This window comes from Phodopus roborovskii, unplaced genomic scaffold (genome assembly GCF_943737965.1).
Source record: "Phodopus roborovskii unplaced genomic scaffold, PHOROB, whole genome shotgun sequence".
Taxonomy (NCBI): Eukaryota; Metazoa; Chordata; class Mammalia; order Rodentia; family Cricetidae; genus Phodopus; species Phodopus roborovskii.
Window position 1 is genome coordinate 70,040 of NW_026125100.1, and position 17,807 is coordinate 87,846.

At 37.2% G+C, this 17,807-nt stretch overlaps 1 protein-coding gene across 1 annotated transcript in view; it reads right to left on the minus strand.

Annotated features, from left to right (window-relative positions):
- LOC127225920 (protein shortage in chiasmata 1 ortholog-like) overlaps positions 1–17,807 on the minus strand; it is an 83,438-nt gene that overhangs the window by 50,723 nt on the left and 14,908 nt on the right. The window contains 9 exon segments of the mRNA XM_051189572.1: positions 3,570–3,678; positions 5,709–5,810; positions 10,598–10,742; positions 11,723–11,807; positions 11,992–12,112; positions 12,115–12,144; positions 14,856–15,034; positions 16,635–16,691; positions 16,757–16,874. Coding sequence (XP_051045529.1) covers positions 3,570–3,678; positions 5,709–5,810; positions 10,598–10,742; positions 11,723–11,807; positions 11,992–12,112; positions 12,115–12,144; positions 14,856–15,034; positions 16,635–16,691; positions 16,757–16,874 — 946 coding nt within the window.

The following is a 17,807-nucleotide window of genomic DNA, read 5'->3' on the forward strand; positions in this document are numbered from 1 at the left end:
TGTAACCTTGGACACCTTATGGGGTGAGACTAGCAGTCTCAAACCTCCCTTTCCCTTTAAAATGCTTATGAATTGTAAGCGGGCACCTTACTCTTATGATAGAGTGAGGTCCCAGTCGGTTCAGTTCTTAGCAATAAAAACCTTTTGCTTTTGCAGTTGGGAGTCACTTCCTTGGGGTTGAGGAAACCCTGTAGGCACAACACTATCTACCTATCTATGGTTTTTTTGAGACAGGGTTTCTCTGAATAGCCCTGGCTGTCCTGGAACTCACTCTGTAGACCAGGCTGGACTAGAATTTATGGAGATCCTCCTGTCTCTGCCTCCTGAGTACTGAGATTAAAGGTGTGCACCATCACCGACTGGCTAATAATATTTTTATGTAAATTTCTATCCATGAATCCAATATATATATAGAAATTCTAGTCTCTCTATTGCTAAGACTCAGCAGTATGCAAAAAAAATCCTATTGGCTCCAGAAGTGACAAGGTCCTAAATTTAGATCAAGCTGCTAAATCGTGGTAAGTAATGAAGGTAATGTGTAAAATTTGTGTGCTAGTTTTTGGAGTGCAGAGGGGAAAGGAATAAATGTCTATGAAAGTTAATGTCAATCACAGCTCATTAGTAGCTATGGAACTATGAACCCTAGTGGGGGGGGGGAGACTATTAGTTCACAAGGTCTCATATTCCAAACCTCTCATCTCCACTGAAATGATTATATTCTGTTTCTCAGTTCACATGGAACATAATTGAGGATGGCAATGGTAAGTACTTCTAGATACTAAATTGACAATGTGAGGTAAATGAAAGCTGGATATTTAGATCTAAACCACACAGTTCGTTCACACAACCCCAAAATCTAGTTTATTTGGTAGAAAACGAAAATTGGGACAATTCTTGAAATTTATCAAGGTTTTGTTTGTTTTTGATAATACACTTCAGATTGTAGATAATTATCTTGAAGTAGAAACAAGAAGAAATGCTTTATGCAGCCATGCCCAAAAAGAAAATATTTTTGCTTTTAATGAAGCATTTTGAAGACATGTTTCCCATTAGTAAGGAAATACAACCTTATTTCATCCTGACTTTTCTTTTTTTCTCTCTCTAAAACTTAAAATGGGTCTTAACATGTAGTAGGTACTACAAATAAGTCAAAGGTACAGCAGCATTACTTAGCATCTCACTTCTTTAAAATATTTTAATTTTTTTAACTTTATAATTGAGGTACATTTTTTAAAATACAGGTAATCAACATATAGCCCAGGCTGGTCTGAATGTGATGACCTTACTGCTCAGGGCTCCAAATACTGGGAATAGTGGAATAACCCCCATAACTAGATTTAAAGCCATTTTTAAATAGGAATTTTAAAGTTTTTAGCCGTAAGTCAGACAAAAGTGACTTATCTCTTGCTGTGATGAGTAACTTTTAATTGTTTCAAACAACTCTAGAATCATCAACTGTTTTAAAACCCATTTTTATCCTTTGCCAAATCATAATTCATCAGGCAAGACTTATTTCATAAATTTCATTAGATATTTGAGTTCTAACTATATATATATATATATATATATATAATAGCCTGTGTGATTAAAAAGTTATTATAGTTACTATATGATATTTAATATTACACTAATATATACTGATTCCTGCTTCTGACCTGCCTCCTTAGACAGATGAGAATATACAGAGTAAATAAGGCAGTGAAAGAGCCTAATAAAGATTAACTGTGTCTTGAAACAAACTCTTTTCACTTTAGCAGAGGAACTAAAGCATTAAAGAATGTGAATTCATGATTATGCCATGCTGTTCCAGAGCTCATTCATGTTACAGACAAACTGAGCTCATGGTAGAGTTCTATACAGCACAAAGATGCACAACAAATGAAAATAATTCTTAAATAGAATGTGAAGATATACTTAGGGCACTCAATGCTGGCTCCTCCATGTCTCAGACATCATACAGACCATTGAGGATGTGTACAGAATTTGTGATGAGTTCTGGGTCCTTGCCTGCAACTGTTTCCAGTTATCCTAGAGCAGGTTACTCTGCAAGGAATCATTCACAAGAAACTTGGAGGCATTCCCGTAATTCTCCTGGAGATGTGTGATTTAGCACACATTAAGTTCCAGTTATGATAGGAATAAAGATGATTGTCCTGATTATATTCCTAGTTTTGTGACTTGAATAAGAAGCAAAGTTGAGTGGGTTTAGTCCAAGATACTAGACTAACTTACCTTGGAGAACACTAAATGTATATACTCCACATAATAAAAGACAGCATCCAAAGCTATCTCAGACTCTGTCAGTAGTCAGGTATGCTGGGCTACTAAGATAGACAATTTTGGGTCCAACTAGAATAAAAGGATTTAGTTTTGAAGTATGAATTCTAAGATCACAGACCATTCTATGCAATAACAATGAGGTACTGAACAGGTTTATGGACCAACCCCTGGTTCTACATGTCTGGTATTCTCAGTACTGATGCCATCATAGCAGAGGTAAGCAAGGTCAAAGGACATATGCTGAAAGAAATGGGATAGGATTCCCTGGTACTCCCGTGGAAACAAGTTGATAAACATACTATTCTATAACAATTACCTACTCCTGGCCGCAGATGTATCATCTTTTAAAAGACCTAATAACAAGTCTTTGAAGTAGACAACCAGCACTATGGAGGAAGAGACTGAGACAAAGAGGAATTAAGAGCAAGTGATGGAGCCAGGCAATTTAACCATAATGAAGCTTTAGACCACTTTTTCTAGGGTTCCTTGTGATTCTCCAAACCCATGTGATGAAACTTAAACCCTCAGAATATCAGACTATGGCTGTGTTTGGAGACCAAGTCTTTTAATAAAGAGTAATTAGGTAAATGAAGTTATGAGAACATTTCGTAATCCTACATGACCAAAACCGATCCAGCAAACATATTATTCAATAGCCTCCAGGACTATGAGGAAATAAAACATTACTGCTCATGCCATCCAGTCTCTGGTATTTGTTATGGAACTAATACACACAATGTGCCTTTCATGACAGTGAGTATCACTGGCAAGTGTTTAGAGGCAATTTCCTAATCGTTTTATTTCCATGTCAGGATCTTAAGATCTTCAAGTCATTTACTTTTAATAGTACTATATTAACATTCAAAATTGTAAAAATCATTGTAAAAGGTTATACTGTGAAAAAAAGTCCCTATCATATTGCCATATTACCTAGCTCCCTTCAAGGCAAAGTCAGTCTTATGTATTTCTTATGTCACCATCAATATTCTGTGGGGAAATAAACAGGTGCATATATATTCATATCCTTCCCCAAGCTGCTTATAAAACACATTATATGTGTCATATTTTTTTTTCATAAGAGCATCTTGGAAGTTGCTTTTAAATAGAGAGATTTCATTAAATACTGCTTATCTTGAGCTGAGGCCAGCCTGGTCTACAGACTGAGTTCCAAGACAGACAGGGCTACACAGAAAAACCCTGTCTCTGTCTTGAGAAACTACAAAACAAAACAAAACAAGCAACTGCTTGCTTGATCTGTAGCTTGGGTTCTTGATAAAATCTTTACTTACATTTTACACACAGCAGAAAATGGAAATGTATGAAATCCTGCACATAATGAACTCACTGAAGAATATTGCCTTGGTAAGCTTAGATTGGTTGGTGATATTTCTAATTCTCCTGAAATATATAAAAATTAGTTATATAATACTTCATAAAATAAAATTTAGAAGTCTTGTAAATAAGTATTTGGCTGATCAATTTATTGCAATAAAATACCTGTATTAATTCTTTGAGAATTTAGTGAGTTTTACCATATTCACTTTTCTTCCTTAGGTCCCCCACATCCACACACACTCTCAGCCTCTTTATCTCCTATTTTTTTTAACCATCAAATTCAATTTGTGCTTTTCATATGGTTTTTGATGTAGCAACAAAATCTGTCAGTGAGAAGAAATTTGGGAGTAGGGCTAGGGAGATGCTCAGCTGGTAAAGCTTCAGAACCTTAGTTCAATCCCATCACCCATGCATATCAAAAGCTGGGCATGATGGCATGCTCTGGAAGTCCCAACCCATCCTTTAGCAGTGAGCCCAACGTCCCCATGAGAGGCCTATCTCATAAAACAAAGTAGATGGCTCCTGAGGAATGATGCCTGAGGTTGACCTCTGGCTTCCACTCACATGTATGTGTGCACACACACAAAACACAAGAAATTTAGATTCCTAGATATACAAAACGAGTCCTAAATTTATATCTATATAAAGAACTACAGATTTATTGCTTGGTATCTCAATTATGACAGTGATTACTTTAAAAAGCTACAACAGCTGAACTTAACTGAGTTTTCTGTGTAAGATAAATCCTAAGAGCTTTGCGTATAAGTTTTAATTCTGACAACTTACATTGTCAGCACTTAGGAAATAGTTCTATTTTATTTCCACAATGAATTTTGCTGATGTTAGGGAAATAGAGGTGTAATTCTTCACCTTAATGAGTCAGGACTCTAGGTGTCCTTGTCAGAGTTATAAATTAATAGAATGGGCCTGAAAAATAGATATGCCTCTATTGAAAAGCAGTATAAGGCAGTAAACATCTAAATAGATATTCATGTGCTCCAAGTATAAATGTAACTAAGTAATAGTCTCATTAACATAATTTAAAAAGAACACAATTTGGCTTTATTCTGAAACAAAACATGATGCAGTTTCTAGTTTTGACTTGATAACAATAAACAGTGATAGAGCAGAGAATGATGCGACTGCTCTAAGGGATTGAAAAGTTCACCTTTGAAGTGGGCAAGAAGGCTTAGCATGTAAAGGTACTTGCCACCAAGCCTGATGATCCAAGTTCAAGCCCAGGTACCCACATGGTAGAAGGAGAGAACTGATTCCCACAGACTGCCTTTTATCTTGACACACACCACTAAATAATATGTAATTTAAAGGGTTTGTTTTTAAATATAACAAAGATCAACAAGATTTCTAATATTGAAATGAAATATAATTGGGGTTAAAGTGATGATGGCTCAGTAGTTAAGAGCACTTGCTATCCTTTTGTAGAACCCAGATTTGAGTCTCAGCATCCACATTTAACCACCTGCAACTATAGTCGCCCTCTTTTGACTTCTGATGGAGCCTGCATGCACATGGTGCACATACATACACTCAGGCACACATACATAAAATAAAATTCTAAAAAAAAAAATTATATTTAGTCAGCTATAATTTAAGATTATGTATATGCATGCACGCACACCAATGTGGAGGTCAGAAGTCAATGCTGGGTGTCTTACTCAATCACTCTCGGCCATATGTTTTGGTACAGGGTCTGTCACTGAATTTATAGTCCAACAATTCAGCTTAGCCTGGCTGCTAGCAGATAGTCAGCTGTGTGTGTAGCAAACACTATACTGATTAAGCCATCTCCCAAGACCCAGGATTTGTACTTTAATTTTAGTAGTATTTTCTCCATTCATCTTCACCAATATTTGTAACTCTGCTGTGTATATGACCCACTTTTGTTAATGACAAGAACTTGACAGGACAAATATAAAGGGGAATAAAAAGGGAAAAGATAACAAGTCGGATCAAAGTGATCAAGTTTTTAAACATGAAAACTGATTCACAGTAGACTATAAATGCAAATTTAGTGTGCTTCTACGTCATATAGCAAACTCTTGGTAAGCCAATAACATAAACAGAATATCTACCTGGTTTGTTGCACTCTGGTTCACGTGGGCTTGCAATAGGTAAGATCTCTGTGGAGTTGCATTTCATATCATCAGTATCAAATTCATGCTTGGTAGAAAGATCTGAAAGGAAGTAGAAGAAACTCTATCAATAAAAGTGCCATTCAAATCATGTCTTGTAACACTATTCTGTGGATTCTTCCTTTTAAAGTATCCTTTTTGATCTCCCGAGCAAATTGGGAGCATGGAGGGAGAGGAGAGGGAGTTAGGAGAAAGAGAAGGGAGAAGAGGAGGGGAAATGTGGGCATGAGGGAACAGAAAGATTGAGACAGGGAAAGAATAGAGGAGAACAAGAAAAGAGATACCATAATAGAAGGAGCCATTATAGATTTAAGGAGAAATCTGGCTCTAGGGAAATGTCCAGAGATCTACAAGGATGAACCCAACTAACAATAAAGCAGTAGTGGAGAGGCTACCTTAAATTCTCTTCCCCTATAATGAGATTGATGACTACCTTATATGCCATCCTAGAGCCTTTATCTAGTAGCTGATAGAAGCAGAAGCAGACAACACTGAGCAGAACTCCTGGAATCCAGGTGCAGAGAGGGAGGAGTAATGAGCAAAGGGGTCAAGACCAGGCTGGAGAAACCAACAGAAATTAAACCAGTATAGGACCGACCCAGACTCCCTAAACATGGGTGTTAGTTAAGAGGACTGGGCAGTCTATGGGGCTTCTAGTAATGGATCAGTATTTATTCCTAGTATACAAATGAAATCCCACTTAGAGGGATACTCTCTCAGCCTAGACACATGGAGGAGGGCCATGAAAATCAATGAAAGCAAACACTTTGAAAAACCTAACCTTCACCTATAAATGGTGACTTTCTAAACTCTATTTAGCTGGAATTCTACTTGTGGTTCTGGAGATTAAAACCAAGCCTTGGGCATGCTGGGCACTCTGCCACCTAACCACACCTACTGACACTGGTCTATGTTAGTGACTTTTTTCCAGCTGCCTGGCATATTGTAGCTATTACTTTATTATTGTTATTATGTGCACACATATGTATGTGTGCACCTGTACATGTGTTCATGTGGAGGCTAGAGGCCGATGCTGGGTCCATAGTTACTTTTATATTATTTTGCAGACACTCTCACTGAACCAGGAACTCACTGATTTGATGTAGATATGGGGTCCCCTACTGCATCAGCAAGGGGAAGGCTAGGCTGTGGTGGCTAATTCCAGGAAGACATGCACCACTGTTACCTTCACACAGATTGATGTGAAATACAAAGACATTCTGGCTAACCTTGTGGATGTTATCAGGACCAATTGAAACAACAGATACAATGAGATCCATGGCCAAAATCTTGTATTGCCAAGCTGGAAAAGGCAAAGGTCAAAGAACTTGCCACTCAGCTGGGCTAAATATATACTGCTGAGTTTTTTTTACATAAATATAATTAAAATATTTTCCTTCAATATAGAAGGAAACAAAGGAAAAACATTTCAAGATCTAGGCATAGGAAAGAGCTTTCTGAAAGGGCTCCAATAGCTTAGGAAACAACCTTATGAACTGACAAACTGAATTATGTGAAATTAAGAAGCTTCTACATAACAAATGGAAACTATCAATAGAGTCAGTCAAGAGGCAAGCTATAGAAAAGAAAAAGTCTTTATCAGCCATACCTCAAATAGAAGCTAATATCTAAACTAGATAAGGAATAGCAAAAAGTGAACAACAACAACAATAACAAAAACCCTCACAAACCTTCCAGTCAATAAATGGGCCAATTAATTAGACAGTTTTCAAAAGAAGAAATACCAATAAAGAAATGGCCAATAAATGCCCTTGGAGATATATATATATATATTTCCATATATATATATATATGGAAATGCAAATTAAAGCTCCTTTGAGATTCTATTTTTATCCCATTTAGAATGGTTATTATCAGGGAAACTAACAACCCATGCTGCTGAGGATGTGGAGAGAGAACTTTTACTCACTGCTGGTGGGAATGCAAACTTGGGCATTCAAAAAGGAACTAAGTATGAAGGCTTCTCAATAAGCTAAAAATAGAGCTATAACAGAACACAGCTAGACAACTCCTGGGTACATACTAAAAGGACTCTTAAGTCCTACTACAGAGATACTGGGACCTAGGTTACTGCAGCACTATTCACAATAGCTATGGAATGGCAACAGCATAGAAGTACATCAACAGATCAATAGATAATATAGAACATATACATATGGAATTTTAGTTAGTCATAATGAAAGTAAGAAATCCCTACATTTTCAGAAATATGGGAGGAATCAGAAATTATTATAGAAAACATTACAGAAAAACAAATACCACATTTTCTCTCTAATGCAGATCCTGGACTTTAATTTTGATATGTGTGGATACATGTGTGTTGGGGGAGATATAGGTCATGCAGCTAGAAAGGAGAAAAGAAGTATTAAGGTAGGGTTGGGGGAAGGGGAAAGGGTAAAAGACTCCATGTGACATGAAAGCAGAAAGGGAAGGAAGGGGACTAGTAGGAGTCAGGCAGGGAGTCAGAGGTAAGGAGGGAAGATCAACAAAACTTATGGGAAGATGAAAATCATAGGATGAACCCTATTAACTAATTAAATTAAAAACGATAGAAAGAAAGAAAATACATGTGGTGGTATGAAAGAAAATGGCTCCCAGAGAGTGGAGGCACTAATGGGAGCTGTGGTCTTTGGAGGAAGTATGTCACTGTGGGGGTGGGCTTTGGGGTCTATGTTCAAGCTATACCCAGTGAGACAGACTACTTCCTGTTACCTGTGAGTCAAGATGTAGGACTCTTAGCTGTTTCTCCAGCACCATGTCTGCCTGAATACCACCATGCTGCACCATGATGATAATGGACTAACCCTCTAAAAATGTAAGTCATCTCAATTAAATATTTTCCTTTATAAGAGTTGCCATGGTCATGGTGTCTCTTCATAGCAATAGAAACCCTGATTAATACAGAAGTTGGTACCAGGGACTAGGGTATTGCTGGGAAAAGCCTGACCATTTTGTTTGGAGGAGTTTGGATTTTAGGAGTTTGGAGTTAGAAAATCAATAGAATGCTTTTAAGCACTGCTTAATAGCCATACCAGCAGGAGCATGAAAATCAGTGGTGGTAGGAGTGATTTGAACTGTGGAGGACTGGCTCAAGAGGTTTCAGAGGAGAATAATTTTAGTGTGTTGCCCAGAAATTGTTCTTATGATATTTTGGTGAAGAATGTAGTGGCTTTTTGCCATGTCTGAAAAGTTTATCTGAGGCTAAAGTGAAGAGTTTTGAATTAATTCCCTTGGCAAAGGAAAACTCAAAAAAGCCTAAGTGTTAACTCCAATGAAGATATATAATGAAAAACAGCAAGCTGAGCAAGCAAAAATATTCGAGGAGAGAAAAAGAGCACCAGAAAGTGGAATGGAGCTAAATCCGGTATTCAAGGAGATAAACAGATTAAGAAATGGGATAAACAGAAAGGTAACCTCAGGGCAAGATTCTACCCAGCTAAGTTTCCAACTTGTGAAAAGGAGTTAAAGAAAAGCTTAGAGCTTTGTGTAGTGGTGCACACCTTTAATACCAGCACTCAGAAGGAAGAGGCTGGTGGATCTCTGAGTTTGAGGCCAGCTTGGTCTACAGATTGAGTTTCAGGACAGCCAAGTGAAAGAAACCAATTAAATTGAAAATTGGTGAAGATGTAATTGAATGAGGGAGCCATGTTCCAGTCCCAGTAAGCAGCACAACTTGGCAGCTTCAGCCACATGATTCTGGAGTTAAGGATAGAAAAAAAGGGGATATGGGATTTGCCTCTGCATCTAAGGAAAGTTGCTGAGGCTGTCATGTGTCAGGGGTGTCCCTGAATGGAGGCCTAGACAGGCTACTTCCTGAAGATGTGAACATGAAGCCTGGATTGTGTTGGAGGCCCCAAGATGTTGGAGATGCCATAATTGTAGGATACCTGCCAAGGAGAGCTGCTGACAGGGAGTGGAACCAGCCCAAGACAGAGAAGTGTGTTGCAGTCTACAAAGCTGAAAGGAGTTGGAGATCTGAAAAGTATTTTGATATCAGACATGGAGATGTAGAGTTTGGAGTTTGGCTAGCTGGTTTTCAGTCTTGCGTTGGTCCAATATTTCCTCACTTTTCTCCCTTCCCTATATTTTGGAATGGTAATTTTTTTTTTTTTTTTTTTTTTTTTACATATCGATCCTAGTTCCCTCTCCCTCCCTCTATCCCTCCCTGGAATGGTAATGTTTAACTTTTACCATTATATGTTGGAAGTATGTGATCTGTTTTTGTTTTTTTAATTTTACAGGGGATTAGAGTTAAGAGATTGCAAATCTCATGAGAGACTTTAAACTTTTAAATACATTTAAGGACTGTTATAGAGAGGGGGTCATGACCCGGGAACCCACAGAGACAGCTGACCTAAGCTCGTGGGAGCTCATAGACTCTGGACCAACATCTCTATAATAGGATATAATTTGGCTATAAAAACCAACGAAGCACTGATACAGTCTGTAAGTTTGAAAAATCATGGTAAATGAAAGAGGCCAGCCATAGAAAGACCATATATCGCATGGTTGTATTGTCACTGAATGTCCAGAATAAGCAAATCTAAACTGGATTCTCAGGGCTGGGACTGTAACTCAATGGTAGAATACTTGCCTAGAACACAGAGGCTCTACTCAAATTCCAACACCAGAAAAAAGCAATAGAAGGATAAACAGATAAAAAGCTTAATAGTAACATCCTGAGAATTCAACATGTAACTTACAGACCATCTCTATAAAGTATTTCAATAAATAAGAACTCAGATAACAAGTAGTTTTTTGTTTTTTTTTTTTTTTTACATGAAACACATTTCTAAATGACTTCTCACCTCTTTTAAAAAGCTTTTCGTTTTCATCTACATAATCCATTATCTCAGACATTGATTCCTTCAGTTTTGATGATGGTAGAATAGGAATTTCTTGTTTGGGGTTTGTAGATATTAAGAATTCATACTCAGACGGAAAAACAGATGGCTGAAATAATATGAGATTAAGAAAACTTAAGGGATATTTACAAGTAAACACTAAATGGATACATTTGTTTAAATGGCACACAAATTTTAAACTTAAATTATATTCTGCTTTAAATTCTATACATACTTTCAAAAATAGAGGTTTAGCAGTCAAAAATAAGTTCCTCTGACAAGCAATGGTTTATTGATTGATCTCTTTTATAAGCCTCATTACTTTAGTGATACACAGTAGTCTGTGTTTATTACCTTTGACTAATAAAATATTTTAAAATTCTAAGTTAAAAAGAATTACCACAGAAAATGAGAGATAGAAAAGTGGCACAAGCTGAGTAGATGATGGAATGGGGTTCATCTCTACTGCACCCATAGAATATATTGTCTCTCACCACCACAGACAATATTCCTCAACAGGTGAGACTAAGTACCATTAGAATTAACAAGTGAGAGGGGCTGGAGTCAGTAAGGCAATAAACAAATCAACGTATTCACCAACTTGTTCACATTTTATCTGTAAGGAAACCCTTGAGGTGAATTGTGTGTACATCTTCTGAATGTATTAAGAAAAGAAAAGCCCAATGTATAAAATATTTCAGTTGTCCACAAAACATGTGTGTTTAAATTAGAATGCCCATAGAGTTCAGTTTATAAGTCTTAAATGTAACTACTTAAATTTCTATATCAAGTATTGTAATTAAAATTACTAAAAGAGATTTGAAAATTCTCTGTACTTGGACCCACAAGACCAATTAGATTGGGATATAACTGGGTAGGATTCAACTTCAATCTCAGCTAAGGCTGAGAATCACTACTTGGAAGTAAATTTGGCTCCACAATTGATACATATTCAACCTAGCTATCAAAAAAAATTAATATGGCAGTTGTAAAGACTCAAAATAAATTACTAAAATTTATACAGGTGTGCTCCCTTACTTCTACAAATACATTACTGAAAACAAGTGTTACAATTCTATTGAAACATACTAGCTTCTTCTTACAAAAGGTCTCCTCCACCATATGGAAATCTCTTACAAAAGGTTCCAAACGTTCTTGAACAGAGAAACACTCCCTTAAATAAAAAATAAAAGATTAATTAATGCTTACTAAAATCATTTAACAAATATTGTCAATCAAACACATAAAGACAAGTTGAGATGAGGCAATGGAACCCTTACCAACAGCATCTAAACCCGTGGGTGTACAATGAATGATTTCTCATATAAAAGCAGTTACAGTATCAGACAATTACATACGTGAAATTATCCTTTCCGGAGAGCTGTTCTTTGAAATCTAAAAGTGGATCCTTAACCAGATAGAGCTTTAGTCTACTCAACAGAGTATCCACAGTTGGTAGATGATTGTCTATGGCTTTTTTATAAAAACCATTTCCTCATCAATAAGTAATCCTGAAAAGAAATAAGGAATTACACACCTAACAGTTATACAAGAGATCTAGACCTTAAATACTAACAGATTTTTCAAACACATAGAAATCCTTTAGTTCTCCACTATACTATATGTATAAAACACAGAATCTAGGACCCAGACAAAAGGAAAAGCTCCATAAAATGTAGTATTATTTAGCACACAGAGATGGAGACAAATGTTCTGAAAGAGTAGCATCATAATGACATAATTTATCAATAAAAACTGGTTTAATAAATGGATGGAAATATTTTCTATTTCAAAATAGTCCCAAAAATGTAAAGGAATAAAAGTACTGGACTCTGGCTGAGTCTGGGTTTCTGTTTTCTGGATCATTTAATCTGTAAGGACATGTAATGAATGAATATGGTCTAGAGAGCCTACATATACAGTTACTGACTTCATCATTACAAAGTTATCATACAAGGCTGCTAAACAATTAGTTATAATGAAAACTATATACTGAAACATTGACTTGAGAAGTGTGAAATACTTTACATACTTAAAACACCACTGATAAAAGTCAACCGATGAACTAAAATTCTCTTTCTATCCCAACCTTCTATGTTTGCTTTACTTTGGAATCTTGGTTAGTTATACAAAAATTTCCAAGCTATGGAAATGAACATTAAACTTTCACTTTCTTCAATAAGTTTCTTAGTGGAAAGGGAAAGGAAAATGTATACTTAGAGAAGGAAGCGCCCAGAAAGCCAAAATCTCCAACATAAAAGATGCCTTGAGTGTGGAGAATGAATAATTATTTTGTTCTGGGCAGTAGTCTTTCAGTTAAGTGGTGGCTGTGATCTCTCAAGGGAGGAATAGAATGTAGTTTTCAGGTAGTGGTGTCTCCCATGAACAACTATATAAGTGATATGTTTGTACCCAGTCAACATGTGACATAAGACAAGCGCTCAGGAGCACCCCTTGCCTATGCTGAACGTATGCATCAAAGGAGAACATGTGATATAAACTAGACTCCTAGGGAGACCATCCAAACCATTTAGGATCCTGACAATCTCAATACTAGAAGATGTCCATGAGACACTGCTGAAAGCTCCTCAACCAAGTCCACATTGAAGCAGGGCCTATCTGAGAAAATTATGGGCTGTTTGTTCATATAATCCACCCCATACTGCGAAAAACAGCATTGTTTACATCCCCCATGTCCTCGTTACTCTTCTAATCACAAGCCCTCACCCTGACACTTCACTGCACGGGGACATATCATGTCACCAATGAAATATTATTTTCTAGTCCTCCTACCCTTTCGGTCTCCAAGATTCAACTACCATTTTTGACACAGCCACTAGATGTCAGCATCCCACCACAACCAATCCTGTTAGACAAAGGCTGTTTCCACCAAGACATGGTGGCTTCCTTAAACAACTAGGACTGTACTATATTCCCCAGAGTTCTTATTTCATAGCAACTATGTGGGCTCCACACTGTTTTATTCTGTTGTAGAAAAATGATATGCAAGAAAAGAAAATCTAATTAGTTAGGAAAGAAGCAGGAAAAGAGGCTTAGTGACAAGAAAGTTACTTCTGTCCACTTTGAAAACACAAGTTAACTACATTTAAACAGTATGAGTTCGTTAACATTGTGTATAAACTATTAAAATAATGATTTACTAGTGGGTAACCGAGACTCTTGAAAGAAAAATAATTTGAAAAAAAAAAAAAAGACAAGACAAACCATTCCCCACTTCCATCCTATCCCCAGCTAGAAAAACCATCCAAACATCCTAAACAATGTAACACTAATCTTTCAAGAGATGTAATGTGGAACATTTAGGGGAAAGTAAATCTAGACAAACATATGAAGTTGAGGAGGGGGAAAAACAAGAAGTCTGTTAACAGACTCTAAGTCTCTAAGAGCTCAAATTGTGTGATACTAACACAACAGACAGAACAACAGAAAACCCTGATTTAAATTTAACATTAATGTCAGCAGCATTTCTAGCAGAAAGACTCTTAGCTAAATGACATTGGGACAAATGCCAAAATATTTTTAAAATGTCCCTATTTTTAAGGATAAAATATCTGAAGTAAAATTATATAAAACATTACAAAATTAGTGGGTGCTGTGGCACACACATGAAAATCCCAGTACTCAGGAGACAGAGGCAGGTAGATTTTTGTGAGTTTTTTAAAGCCAGCCTGGTCTACAAAGTGAGTTCTAGATCCTGTCTCAAAAGAAATACCTTAAACAAAGGAAAGTTATATAATAAATATAAGCAAAGGAAAAATTTTCTAAGCACAAACGGAACACAAGAATCTATAAAAGAAAACAGCAGAACTTATCAGATTAAAGTTAAATGCATTTGGAATTATTGGTGTCTTTACATATAAAAATACACAAAGTAGAAAAGGAGAATCATTTCACAAAAGAAACAGATACAAATAGCCAATACACACGATAACTTTTAAGACGCAAGTAAAATATACATTTTCCCCATCACATTGGCTTATTTGCATTACCACCATAACAGCAATAATGTATCCAGTGATGATACATTTGAGGCAGAGGCAGGTGGATCTCTGTGATTTGGAGACCAGCCTGGTCTACAAGAGCTAGTTCCAGGACAGGCTCCAAGCCTACAGAGAAACCCTGTCCACCCCCACCCCAAATACAACTGAGCAATAGAAATGAAGCTATATATGTTAGTAGGAAACATTTAATCACTTCCTACCTTGGTGCTCTGCTTTCACTCCGGGGTAGTATGGGGAGCACTTGATAGGTGTGAAGTCTTCTCTGTGGTCCTTACTGGGGTACGAGCTGACATTCTCTATTCCAGTTGGAGAGTTTGGATTGGAACTTGGAACAATTTCCTCAAATGTACCATTAATCATCATTCCTGTAACTGTCTTTCTGTGACACAAAATTGATTTTATCTGTCCATTTGAAAACACTTTATTAATAAACAGTATGTGTTCAGCATGGACAATTTGCCAAATTCCAAAGGATGCTAAGAAAAGTTATCTGTAGCCCCACTTGAAATGAATGTAAAATTACATAAATTCCTAATTACACCGTATTCACACATATAGTATTCCATTTTCTACTGAGCTATGAATAATGGGCCTATTCACATGTTAACCACTGACTTCCTATTTGAGTGAAAGAATAGAATTCCATTTATCACTGCTGTATTTTGGATCTTACATAACTACCTAAAAACCAATGTGTGAATAGCTTGGTTCACTGAGTGGCACTATTGGGAGGAAGCAGAGCTTATAAAAGATAGGATTGGTTGGGAAGTGTTTGAAACACTACAAGTATGTCCTTAAATGGGATAGTGGGACTCTGGCCCTTTCTTTTTACTCTCTACTTCTGGGTTTATGAGCTGAGCACCCTGGTCTGCCATGTGCTCCTGCCATCATGTGCTGGCTCACCACAGGCCCAAATCAATCGGTCATGCTCAGAAAATTCAAAATTACAAACCAACATAAATCTTTTCTAAGTTAATTATTTCAAGTACTCTGTTAAAGTGATTGAAAGTTACCATACTTAGTAACAACCATCATTTATTTAACCAGCTCTCCCTTACTGGAAGTTGAAGGTTCTAGTGACTGTTATTATGAGCAATAATGCAAGGACCATTTTTTTTTGTATGCTTATTTCATTATTTTCCCAAAATACACTTCCTAAAAACAGAAGTTTTAGAGAGGTCACACAGATTCATTTTTGTTCATTTATTTTCAACTTTTGCCACTCACTGTTAGATTGCCATTATATTTTATATTCAATGCCTGTTTTTACTATTACACAGATCTTTCCCTCCTAAACCCCCGAACCCATTGCTTTATCCCAGCCCCAAACCCCAAGCAGGTACTCCCTGAGAACCCACAGACCACTATAGCCAGGGAAACATGTAGGCTGACTGACTGCAGATCTTTACCTCTCCCTCAGTTCCTCCAAATCCAACCCCCCTCACCCCCATCTTATCCCCAGCTCTGTAGAAGACCACCTGTAGTCTCTAACTCTTGGAACCAGTTTCCAGCTCCAGCACCCAGTCTCCAACTCCAGCAGACACTCCTGGAACCTTCAGGCCACTCAGGCCAAAGAAGCAAGTGGCTAACTACACATCTTCACCCCCCCTCACACACACACATACTTCTATAAGTCCAACCCCATAGTCTCATCCCTATGCTAGTTTCATCTCTAGTTCATCTGGTGACTACCCGCTGCAGCCTCTCCCTCATTCTTTGCCCTTATTCCCAGGGGACAAAGCAGATCCTGATGGAACACCCTGCTTTCCTCCCTCCTGTAGACTACTTCCAATTCTACACCCCCCCCAGCCCAATCCCTATTCCTAAGTGTCAGCAACCAATACCTAGAAACACATTTTTACCTAGAACCCCCCAGTGGCCACACTTGTCTTGATTCCAGAATTCTGCACCAGGCAACACATAGCCAACACACTCTCCTAAGAACCAGAGAGGGCATCAGAAACCCAGGAACAAAATACCTGCCCGACATAGACAAGACCAGATTATTATCACCAAGAATTACAATCTTCCCAAACCTAGACACAAGAATAAAAACACAGTGTCCAGATAATATATCTCCACTAGAGCCCAGCAATCTTACCACAGCAGGCCATTGAGTATTCCAACATAGCCAAAGCATAAGACAATGATTATAAAATAGCCTTCATCACTATGACAGTGCTCCTGAAAGAGGAAATGAGTGAATCCCTTAAAGAAATCTATAAAAACACAAACAGTAGGAGAAAATGAACAAAATGAGACCTGAAACTGGAAATAGAACCAATAAAGAAAACCCAGACCGAGGGAAATTTGTAAATTAAAAAATTTGGGAACTTAAACAGGAACCTCAAGAGGCAAGTCTCACCAACAGAATAAAAGAGATGGAAGAGAAAATCTCAGGCGCGGAAGACACAATAAAAGAAATGGATACCTTGGTAAAACAAAACGTTAAATCTTTAAAACATCCAGAAAATCTGGGACACCATGAAAAGACCAAATCTAAGAATAATAGGAATAGAGGAAGAAGAAGAAACCCAGGTCAAAAAGACAGAAAATATTTTCAGCAAAATCATAGGAGAAAAAATTCCTAATGGAAATGCCTATTAATACAGTACAAGAAGCACAAAGAACATCAAATAGACTGGACCAGAAAAGTCCCCTTGGCACATAATAATCAAAGCATAAACAGAACAGAGAATATTAGGAGCTACAAGGGAAAAAGAACAAGTAACATAAAGTCAGACCTATTTAACTTAGCACCTGACTTCTCAATGGACACTCTAAAAGCCAGAAGAGCCTGGGCAGATGTTCTACTCTAAGAGCCCACAGATGTCAGACCAGACAATCACACTCAGTAAAACTTTCAATCACCATAGATAGAGAAACTAAGACATTCCACAATAAAATCAAATTTAAGCAACCATCTATAAATCCAGCCAAGCAGAAGACACTACAAAGAGAACTAAAGAGGTTAACCACACCTAAGAAAACACAAGGAATAAATAATCCCAGATCAGAAAACCAGAAGATGGAAAACACACACACACACACACACACACACACACACACACACACACACCACTGTCTGAACATGATCAAATGAATGGTGTATGGTGAACAATGCCTTGGGGAAACAGAGAAGCTTAAGGAAA